At 36.6% G+C, this 12,584-nt stretch overlaps 1 protein-coding gene across 1 annotated transcript in view; it reads right to left on the bottom strand.

The window, feature by feature from the left end:
* LOC115918326 (ubiquitin-conjugating enzyme E2 H-like) overlaps window positions 1–10,133 on the bottom strand; it is a 33,044-nt gene extending 22,911 nt beyond the window's left edge. The window contains exon 1 of the mRNA XM_030973581.1: window positions 9,976–10,133. Coding sequence (XP_030829441.1) covers window positions 9,976–10,028 — 53 coding nt within the window. The 5' untranslated portion in view covers window positions 10,029–10,133. The remainder of the gene's footprint in view (window positions 1–9,975) is intronic.
* Window positions 10,134–12,584: the final 2,451 nt, after the last annotated feature.

Consider the following 12,584-nt stretch of genomic DNA (forward strand, 5'->3'; position numbering starts at 1 on the left):
ATACAAGCTAAATCAACCCCTGCATTCATCCACTTTAGGGTACCGTATTTGCCGGCGTAGAGGCCGCAGTATTTTTGGAAGAGAAAATATCAAAAAGTCGGGGTGCGGCCTTTACGGCGAAACAGAAAAAAAAAAAAAAAAGTCAAAACCAGCACGAATTTGTACATGGGACTAGATCTACGAACGGTACAATAACTATACATTTCCACACATCTTACCGACAATTTTATCTTGCATTGTTGACATGAAGACGAAAATAAACTTCCAAAAACAAACATGCCGACAGATTTTGATCTAAGTTCGTGCCAATGCATTGCAAAAGTAAAAGAAGGGCCCGTTTAACAGAGCCACCGCGAAGCATCCAGCACGCGCGGTTTAAGGTGGTGATTTTAGTCACATCAACATTTGTACGCAAGAGATCGAATCCCGACTTTGGCAAAAGATCTTTTTCTTTTTTTTTAAATGTCAAAATCGGGGGTGCGGCCTATACGGCGCTGCGGCCTTATCGCCGGAAATACGGTATTCCCCTAAGCATCTATATACCGGTACTTGAAATAAAAGCATTAACCTAATCAAATCTGGAATATTATTCACATAATCATCAAGCAAATGCATAAATTATATGAAAAGGTCATTACACAAATAATTCATGTTTGTTGGTGCATTAGTGAATATGCACTGCAAGCATGTTAAGTCACAATGGGATAATGAACAAGACTTGTCGAGGTGAATGTCCGCTCATTGTAACGTATCTGAGTACAGTGCAGATCATTAAAACAAGAGCTTCAAACATAAATTATTTATATCATGAAATGGGTCTACAATATGAATATAAAGTCAAGAAATAAGAGACATTGATGATTGGGGTGTCATTAAAGATTTATTGAATGACGTACATCATAATATGTCAAACAGTACAATGCACATCTCCATGGGTGCATCAACGTCCTTGCCATTTGAAACTATGTGTATTTTATCACGCCTTTAATTTCGCACGAGCTAGAGATGCGCATACGTACATCACAGCCATATATTACCATTGTCAGCCGTGCGTTATCACTTTTTGATGGGAATTTAAGCAATTTTAGAAATAAACCTTTTCTCAGACTTTCACTTCTATTCAATTTGTTTTTAATTTGACAAGAGGAGCTACAACTTCCCAATGTATTTCATGACAACTACCACTGAAATTAATTGTGATATAATGGTATCATTCTGATAAGTGCTCTTATGTATGCCATTTAAATTTCACCATTTGTGCATTTATATCTTGCCTCATGGCAGAGAACTAAAGACTTCAGGAAGAGGCATTATCTGCACTTCTTTCAATTACTATATTTTCACGATACAGTAAGTGCACTTTACAGTTAATCTATTTTTTTTCTGGTTAAAAGGGTGCGATTCAAGTTAAGATTTTTATGATAATGTTTAAAAATTTACCAATGGGACCCAAACCTAATAGTACTTCCTCGTAAAAAAAATGCCAGATAAAATTCTTTTAGCTCTCTTTAGCTCTCACGCTACGACGTGGTGTCCTTTTTTCATTTGATAAAAGTGCTCTATAAGGAAAATACTCTATCCCTGGAGGACATTTATTTTGGAGCAGTTCACATTTGGGATGAAGAATGAACGTAAAATTAACAGGTAAGAAAACATCAACATTTATCAATGTTGTGCTATAAAAGTTGAGTTAGCTGATCTTAAGAGCTGAAAATAGATCACCAAGGTTACACAGTCACACAGGTATTATGCACCACTTCCTCTCGAGTCCTAAAATACTTCACACAAGAAACTTATTGGATATTAAGTTTTACCATGGACTAACCATAGAGATTATGGATGACTGTACATTACATGCTTGTGTATATGGTAATGTGAAAATTAAAGAACTTTTTACAATAATGTTTAAAAAAAAATTAACAAAAATTCCCACTAGACTACGGTAATTAATATTTGTGCCACAGGTTTCCTCGCAGAATATGGTAGTAGCTGCAGTTACACTACAACAAAACGAATCATTAATTTTTCTCACATTTCGATGCTTTGTATGCAACTACCAGCAAACACACTCAAAATTTATATCTAGAAAGCCACCTCTGGAGTATGTTTTTTGTAAACGCCTGTCTTACATGTAGTTTCACCAATTTTTGCAGTGTAAATGTAAACTTCTGTAAAATACTGATTTTTTTTTTGCTCACGTGACTCTCCTTGCTTCCGGGCAAACGCTAGCCTTTTGACAAGGCCTCGTGACTCTGGCTAAGCGGCTGAGATGAGTCTAGATACCCGGAGTGAACGCGCGACCGAGTGACGAATGTCACGAGGCCTTTTGGAAAGTAGGTTTCACTGCTCTGCATGAATTATTCATAGACACATATTAGCATGCCAATACGCCTACCGGTACTTTGGATTTATTGACCAATCATAACGGCAATCTCCCAGTTGGCTTCGTTCGTGATTCGTTCCATGTAGAGGTCAGTGGTCTTAGCACGTACGTAATAGTTCATAGTAGGTCCATGTTCGTACTACATAGAGTTTACTGTGTGAGTGTGTGTGTGTGTGTGTGTGTCTGTGTGTGTGATGGATACTATATGCTGACGTCGTGCGAGGATACGCTCGCTGATTGGACGCTTTCCAGTAGGAAACAATGGTTAACATAAGAAATCCAAACCAGATTGATAAAGGCTACTTGGAAGGGCTTCTCGCTCTCTCGTTCACTCAGGTTTTCGCGATTAGTCTCGTTTTAGTCGCTAGGCGTCTATCAGACAAGTGGCCTTGTTTAAAGGCTAGGCAAACGCATGCAGAGCACTGAAAAGTGGTGCATGCACACTACTCACCAAAAAGCCTTTATAAGCAAACTTTTATTGTGTTATTTTATTTTTCCAGTAGTGTAAATGGTAGTAAAAAAAACAATCAATGATTTTTCAAAATGGTGTTTGGGCTGTGTAAATGGGCCTACTGGTATTGTCATTTCATGCAACAACACAGTTTAAAAAAATGATTGCTAGCACACCTAAAATAAGCATTGGGGATTCTTCTATGAAACATGATATGCAACTGGGGTCAAAGAGATTGCTTGCCTATGCTGAACAATATGGAACGGGTGATAAATCCCCCAGCTGCTTGCAATTCGCAATAAATCTCTTCTGTGTGTTAATAAAATGGATGCACTTTAAAATATGACAATCATATAACATGCACAGTGCCAATAGTGAGCTCTAATTTTATAGGAACGTGAAGGGCTCTGATTGTACAGGTCTCAAAGTGCAAAGATAAACTGCATGGTGGTCAATTGTTTCCAATTTTGTCAATTTCCAACTTGCATTCTGTAATATTCGCAATTCCACTTATCTGTTTTTCATCTGCTCAATTTGAATAACAGTCAGGAAACATTGTGCATATTTCATAAAACTGGTACTTGACTGATGTGTATCATTGTTCTGTTGATAACAGTCAAGAATGGCAAATTTGATATATTTTCATATTCATGCCCTGTTTACTAGGATCAATGGCACACAAAACTATTTATATCTTCCTTTCAAATGTGCATATTTAGCACCAATTTGCAGAATCATCACATTAAAAATAGTTTCCTTCGGTGTTTGTGTCTGCTGGGTTGAACATTGTCCATATATAACTAATGAATGCTGGGAAAGATATTAAGATAATATAACAACAATGTATGGCATTTTCTTACTTTTTACATATGTTTCAATACCTAATATGTAGTCCAAAAATGATATTTGCTGTCCGATATATTTCATTGGCAATGTCCCAATATATTAATAGACTGACATACATTATATACCAAATGGTGCTAATAGAGCTTAGTCTAGAATGTTAGTGTTTTCAAGAAGTATCGATATGCACTTGACTACCGTTAACATGATCTTAACAGCATTTGCTTAAAAACCACTTTGTAGTTTGTATGCCTTCTAAATGCATAATCAAGTTATCAATCAAGGTGCATACATGTACATGTACATTCATTAGTCCCTAAAATCAAAATGGCCAATAATTTCTTGCATCTAATTTAGCCTGGTCATTACATAGCCCAAAAATTAAGAGTGATGATGTAATTATCCAGCTATTACACATTTGCAGTTACATGTAGGAAACTAGCTCAAGCTTTGGCAAAAACAAGAAACTCTTATGAACTTTTAACGTAATTTTACAGGTCTCAACCACTTGCAAAATTGTGAGTTTCATACATGCAAAATTTTAAAGTACTACAGTATTATCTCAAGCTATTTTTAATTCACCTTACACCCCATGTAGCTACATTTTTTACCGTTTAAAAAGTCATATATATTGCGGGCTCTTACAAATATTGGACAAAACAAAATAATAGTACCATATGTGACACCTTTTCAGCCCGTAAGATAGTCGCTAACAATACTCTATTTCATAAAAGACTTTGCAGATCCGATTGAGTAAATAATCTTACATGGGACTAATTTTCCAAAAATCTGGAATTGGTTTAAATTCTGATGTCTGAGCACGCTTGGGAAATTGAAGATGTACAATGTATCTTTTTTGATTTATCAATCCATGTGGAAAATGAATCTGTCTTGAATGTCATCTTGAATGTCATCTTGGCTTTGAATAAGTTGTAATACCACAAATAATTTTCAAGACGATTGATCGCGAACAACCCCCCCCCCCCAAAAAAAAAAAAGCGATAAAGAGAGCAATAGAGAGCACTTTGATCATTTACACATAATCATAATTTATGAAAAACAATGGAGAGTATTGCAGAATCAAGCATCTAGCATAAAAACACAACTCTATACTTAGCCCTAGAGCTTGGTGAAAGGTTGACCTTTTAATTAACACAAACTGAGAGATCATTGTGTGACCCTCGATCTGCTTCTCTGTTATTGTTAATTATTATTAATAATCTTGTTATTGACAAGAAACACTGTCACAGAAATCGTTGAGTTCTAGTTAATATGGAAATCCAAGAGCAGAATATCCGGAATGTGAATTCAACTACAAACATTGTAAGCATGATGTGAGTTAATTGGTACGAGGTATACACTATCACCTGACTACCACTGGTACATACATGTGTAGCTGTGTCTTTGTCCAAATGACTTAGGGTGCGTTTATCGTGTCTTGCCACTAGATATGTACATATTATCGAACCCCACTATACAAAATAAAAAATACGATTTGCGGGATATCGCATTTATCGTCTCTTCACGATTCAAAATAAGGGTCTTGTCTTTGCACAGCTGCTTTGCACCGTTTGACCCGGGAAGCAGACAGTTTCTCTGAGGTCAACTAGATGGACGAGTAGCTTGTACAACAACATGACCACTGAGGTCAGTGAACATGACACAACACATGGCACGCTATCTCTGAACCGGAAATTAGTCTGCATGGGAAAGTCCGATTTGTAAGTGGGGTTCAAAACAGCTTTGCGTTTATGTCTCAGAAACGTGATTCTGGCTGTATGTCACATTCAAAACGCATTTATCACCTTAAAAATTTGCCTGAAAGACGTTTGAGAAACCCAATTCTAGGCAAAAAATTGGTCAATAAACGCACCCTTAGACAGTCCCAATCCAAAACTCAGATGCATCTTCCACCTGGTGACTTAAGAAGTTGGTTACCTAGCTATGATAATAATAATAATTGGATATTTCTATAGTGCACATATCCATTTACGTGCTCGAGGTGCACCAAGAATTTCCCGGCTCTGTTAATCTAACAATTTCAGTGCTCACAGCATCCAAGGAATAATTTCTTCCAAGTGGTACCAATTTCGTACCTGGGTGTTGAGTGGCAAATGTAGATTAATGTCTTACCAAAGAACAGTGCCATGAAAAGACTCGAACTGCAAACCATGTGATCTACAGTCCAGCAACGTATCCATAATTAGACCAATACACCTCTACAAATGTATGTAGATCAACACTATTAGATTGATGCGCATCTGTAAAAAACACACACATACATACATGTACACCCAACCCCATATATTTCTCTTTGGAAATCTCAATGAACTACAAGAAATCTTATCAATGGCCATTACTTCTAGAGATTCATGTATTTGACGGGAAATGCAAAGGTAATGACTTTAAGCTCCCGCGTGGTTTTTACATCCTTTTAGGTAAATTTGCCACTCTTGACCCAGGTGTAGTACATGTAATAAGGTACATGGTAAGAAGGTGCATTCACTGAATGTTGTAAATGCTAAAAATGGTAGCTAACATGCAACACACAAGTATCTACAGCCTGGGTAATTCAAGAAGGCTACATACACAGGAGACACATTGGAGGCAGATATGGTAGCTAATTCTCATCTCAAGACTAAGACCAAGAAATAAGTGTACCTTTACATGTACAGGACACTATCACAGTTCTTTGGTAAAACCAATCACAACTTGCAGTTTCTTTGCGTTGGGGTTTTTCTGAAGACAGTAAAAATAAGTAGGAAGTCATGTTTCTATGCCAAATTGTGCATACATGTATACACATTATGTTTTCTAGAAATATCTCTTTGCTCATTCAAATAACCTTTCTCTATATGTACCGGTACATGTACAATTGTACATACTGAACAAACATGAGCTAAAATGTTCATTAAAGCTAATTGCACAGCTGGTACACAACTGGCATTAGATTACTGTACCGGTAACTACAATTCCAGCGATAACAAGGGATTACTGAATAAGGATTAGAGATACACTAACTGATAGCTACTTATGGTGATACATTGCTTAGGATTCATTCAAGCATAAAACGTAAACAAGTGGAAGAAATGAAGTTTTTGTACAATGGGCAAAATCTGAAGGGATAGATTTTTCTGCACGAGTAAAAAAAAAAAGGGTACTATTTTCCAATTGAAAGACACGCGGTATAAACCCCAAAGCCATTGTGCAATGGTAGTCTGGTGAGGGAAGAAGTGATTTTGGATGCATTTTTAGGTTTTGTTTGACTGCCTCTTCATACAGGGGTATGGGTGCCATTCAATGCTAGGTGATATTAATATCATATTTTATATTATCACCTAGCCCTCAAGGCTACAACATCGTCGATTCAGTCCTATTATTTTTGTCTTTTTTACATTAAAAGTATGCTACCTATTCTAGCATGAAAATTTACATCATTATTGTAAATGTTTTTTTGCGTACGAAAGGCAAAGAATTTAAAAAAATAAAATGAATAATTGTACAAGCCTTGACTGGCAAATACATATTTCCGAGAATTTGCCACAGCGAATCCAAAGTCCGCACTGCATGAGCGTGCATTGCTGCAAAGCTTTTCTGAGCGAGCTACCTGGGCGTCCAAAGCGCAGACATAACCCCCTTTGGTCACATGGATTCGTGACCTCCTGTTTCACTTCCTTTGTGAGCAGAAAAGTCTGCCCCCTGCATTAACTGCTGTTTGTTCTCAAGCATGCACTGAACGCTGCACACCGCGCGAAGGCCCATTAGCTTACTAACTTGCTAGCTGTGCTAGCAACACCACCCCATGCTTGCAAACAGCGAATTTCTGTGCAACCCATTTTTTATATCAGCAGTTCGGATCGATTTAGGATGGGCTAGAATATGAAATACAAATTAGAAAAAATGAAGAACTAAAGAGTTTTAAGGTGGATGAATGTCTGTGGTGTGCAATACTGCAATTTCTTATATATTTCACTATTTTTATCGGAGCATAGATTTCCAAAAAGTGAAATCCAGGAACCGATGGCGACAGTCGGGATTCGGTGTGAACGGTTGTACCGACTCGGGCTTAACATGTTTTGATTTATAGTCTAGACCAGCGTTTTATTACTAGGATGCCAGGGCACCTGGGGTGCAGGAAAACATCTCTAGAGGTGCAGTGGGAGAAATTTAGTTGCATAAAACAATTATTTTGGAATAATAATCATGCAATACCATACATTAGAAACCGCCTGAGTAGATGAGGGAAAGTCATGGTCAGTAGCCCGTCGTAAGAAGGAAAGTGCTGACTTTAATAAATGATGATGTACACTGGTCCGAGAATAAGGATCGTCGGCACAAATGAAGATTGTCTTCGTAAACATGGACAGAAGTGTCCGCAAAAATAAGGATCTTCCACATTTACGCTGTCGATTCTGATTCACGAGTTGGCAATGCAAAAAACGGGTTTCGCAATGATTTTCTTGATGCATTTTACATGACGTTACATTACGGTGAGCTGGGGTTATTTTATTATGCGGGATCCGTTTTTCACATTGCCAGCGCGCGGATTGGGAACCCGCAACCTGCAGAGTGCCGAGGAAAAAATATGAATGCAATTCCTATGATACAGCACATTTTACAGAAGCAGCACACTTTACGGAAGTGCCGTCAACACATGTCAGAGGTCAACACCAATTTTTACACCATTGTAATGTATCACAGATCGTAAAGTCACACGCTCCTGTAGAAAGTAACTAAGCCAAGCTATATTGCTCTGTTAAGATATTTGCTAATATTTCGTTATTTTTATCTCTGATTTTTAATTGCCGTAGGTCATTAGGAGTAGGAGCGGCATAGCAAACGTTAAGGTAGACAGCAATAACCATCTGATTTGGGTCATTTCTTTAATAAAACTGACATTTGTTGTCATTCCCCAATACAGATGGCAACCCAGAGATCTCGTACCGTGGGGGTAGCTATAGCCAACAATGGCAGCTTTTTGTGTCAAAACATTTTCTCCCCGATTTTCTTTATTTAGATCTAATTTTCTGATTTCTAAATCAGATGTAAATTAGGTCGGTATGTCATTTGTCCTAATTACAGTTATCAAAATTTGATAACTTAATATTAAATATATAATTTACGGACTTACTTATATGAATTATCCAATTTGTATCTCAGATCCGCGAAGCAGTACGTTCATGCATTCGAAATATTACCCGGCGGCCGATATATTTCCGGGTCCACCTACCAAAACATAGCCAAATGGCCAATCAGAGCACTCGTTTCGTGGGAGTTCGTTGGTCAAGCTGGGCCGACTCGTACGTAGCTACGGTAGCTATTGGACGTTCGAAAAGAAAAAATGAATATTCATCAACTAAAACCAAGACGGATAATGTTGACGACGAGACTTTCTCGGATTAATCATTAAATTAGGATCTAAATGAGCAAGCTATCGTAAGTCAAATAAGCTATATATATGTTATTTTTAATTTGTGTTGTAATTGCAGCAGTTATGAGGATGTAAAGAGTGAAAATCTCGTTGCATATCTCATTCATCGCGGTCCGGTCGAACCGAACCATTTGTTCCGTACAGTGCCTCACAGAAAGAGGTCCCCAGACTTCAGTCTCTATAATCGGAGGTCTAGTGGAGCCAGACGTAGTCTCAGTGGAACAACCGACGATTAGAGAGACTGAAGTTTTCGGTCTAACGTTAAGGCCACTGACTAATATTCGTTGGGTGCGGGAAAGGGCAATTTCGGACGCATTATAGGGTTTGTTTACCTGCCTCTCTGCGCACGTCTATAAGAGCCAGTTAAGGCTTGGTGATATCAATATCATAAAAACATTATCACCAAGCCCTTAGGGCTACGCCCCTACTGAATATATATTTTATATTGTATTTCACATTCCTCTTCTAATTTTAATATTAAGTGGTAAAAACTAGTTTGGCATTTAGGTCTAGATCTAGATCTAGATCTAATAATAACATGAATTATTTAATAAATGTCAGTTTGATTTATCATTCTACATGCACATGCAAAGAATACAGCTGTGACTACTAATCACCGAATTCTTCACCACACTCGCAACATGCAATGTACAAGTTCTTTTCTGGTCGATGGCCTAAAGAAGGCTTTATTTGGTGTTCACAACACAATACGTGTACACACATTCAACTCAACAGAATCCAAATGAGAAGACCTCTCTGCACTGCACTGCCTACGTTGCTGGTGCGAGTAGTAAGTAACGATAGTCAGATAACATCTTCTAAAAAATGGACGAAAAATAATATTATCACTTATATTCAAAAGGATACAACTTTATTATGTCTGCATCTATTCTTTTCTTATTAGGTGGTGGCGAAGACATCTTGGAAAAGGCCAATTCTGGGTTGTTATTTTTAATGAAAACACAGCTGATTTCCACAACTGGCCGCCCACAGCAACTCGCAGAAAACCGAACTTTGCCGAACGAACCAAAACAATGACAGAAGTGGTCCCTTCCATTTGGAATAGGGGTGAACAAGTCCGGTAATTAATTGATCAGTAGATCATGTAGCTCAAATATGTTGTTTATACTTAAAAGAGTTGTCTTTAAAAATATGAATAAATACAAAAATCACACATATACAAGTTCTAAGTATATTCATCAAGGAAAAATAATTATTATCACTTTGTTTTAAATATTGACTTCGCTTGTTTGTTATCCCTCTGATATCATATCCTTTTCTAGAAATGATGTAAGCACATGAGCTTCATGACCAGGTGAAAAGGTCACGAACGCAGGGTTGAGGATATTGCATAATATGCAAATTAGGTAAACAACCTATCAACGGGGAAGGATCAGCTGTTACGGACATCCTTTGATTATTATTTTTGATAAGCTTTATTGAATTGTAATCTGATCATACCTTTTGTCTTCTCACAGGTATCGAGGTTTTGACAAAACAATATATATCTTGGCCTTCCAATAACAACATACCTTCTCTCATCATGCAGCACAACTTTGAAAGTTTTATAATGCACGGTTAGCTTAGGTGCATGCATACACAGTTTTGACTGGCCTTTATTAATTATCAAAGTGTATTGCCAAGGGAAGAGGCATAAACTAAAAGACAAGCAAAATATTTGCTTCAATTTGATTTATTAATATCTTACAGCAAGAGGAAGCAATATTTTGTTAGTTATTTCATGCACTGTATATTAAGCAATTAGCTTCCCCTCCTAATAAATACATGAGGCAGGTGCAATATAAGCCATTTTATTTTTACTAATCATAGCAGATGCACCTTTCATTTCATTCGATATTATGTAATAATTTTCATCACATTAATTCATTCATGTATCACACAACTTTCATGCTAATGCTGTAATGATTGTGAAACCACTGTTATTTATTTGTTCATATTTTTGTCTTTACTGGAGATACAAGTTGGTAAAGGTTCCAATTAAAAAAAATATAAAGAAATGAAAAATTATTTTCCTTGGAATTTGTTATATATTTCATGTTATGCAAGATAAAAACTGTAGTGTGTGATCTCTTTCTAAGATATTCACTGTATTTATAGAGTAAATAGGTCTTCAGTTTTCAATGGTTCTTCTGAGTCTTTATGGCATTCATTTTCAAAGAATCACTAAATGGAATCATGTCATATCTCAACTTTCAAATTCGTTTATAGTCATATGGTATATAATCTTTCAAATATGTAATTTAACCGATTTGCTATTGAATGGTTATCACAAATTGCCATCAACAGGGCCTTCATGTGCAGCCAAAATGCAAAATGCAATCATCATCATACATCATGCTATGTACATTTCATGCAACTTATGTAATAATGGTTCTAGTATTATATTTGTGCTGAATGTTCAGAGTTGAGGAGATTTATATTGTTTGTAAATTGTAGCATTTTAAAAAATATTTTTTTGTTTAAAGATAAACTCCAGTTCTGATAAAAAAAAAGAAAATTAATTCTCACAGAATCAAATGAAACTTACACTGAATGTTCAAGATTACAAATAAATGACATGTGTCAAACAATTTTGGAAGAAAATGTATATTGGCTGAGTAATGAGCATAGAAAGACAAGGAAAAATCAAGGTAGTACTAGCCCAGACACTATGTGTGTTGTCCCATATATAGCTTTCTGTGTACAGTGCTTGTTACTTTACCAAGACTCGGTCAAATTTATTATGATTTTGATGACTCCAGAACCTTGCAGTGCACACCAATACTTACATGCTACATGATCAACTGTTTCTGATCCTTTCCACACCTTTTCTTTCACAATGCAATCGCATTACCAGTACTAAAGTTTATCTTTAATCATTTTTTTAATTAACTTTTTCAGTATATTCAATTTTTATTCCATCTTATTTTGTTATCTTCCCCCTTTTATCAGGTACAATATTCTATGTATAGAATTTTTAATTATGTACTGGGAGTAGCATGTGTGGGGGCACATGCCTCCGGGCAACAGCGATGAACTTCACTTTTGCGCACCCTGACCCACTTGCTGCTCCCTTATCTCTTTGTTTGTTAATCCTTATTATGTACTTGTCTCTTGCTATGCTGTATGGTATTTGTGCTTTTTATATGAATAGTCGAACAAATAATAATAATAATAATAATAAAATATGTGGTAGTCTTAGTTGTTTTCTTCAATTAAATCATTGGAAGCCTCTCTGCCTACTCCATATTTGTTTCACGCATTTCATCTGTATCGATCTTATGCTTGTGGAATCTGTACTTAGTGTGTTGGAGGGGGTGGGGGGGGGTGAGAAGGGGGTATAAGGTATTAACAAATATTTTAAGCAGAGGAAAATACTTGCACACAACAATCACATATACACCATTTATACTGTCGCTTTTGTTATGTTTTTAACACTGGGGAATGCATCTTGCTTGCCTTCCTCTCCACTCACT

Source organism: Strongylocentrotus purpuratus, unplaced genomic scaffold (genome assembly GCF_000002235.5).
Source record: "Strongylocentrotus purpuratus isolate Spur 01 unplaced genomic scaffold, Spur_5.0 spur5_scaffold_6, whole genome shotgun sequence".
NCBI lineage: Eukaryota > Metazoa > Echinodermata > Echinoidea > Camarodonta > Strongylocentrotidae > Strongylocentrotus > Strongylocentrotus purpuratus.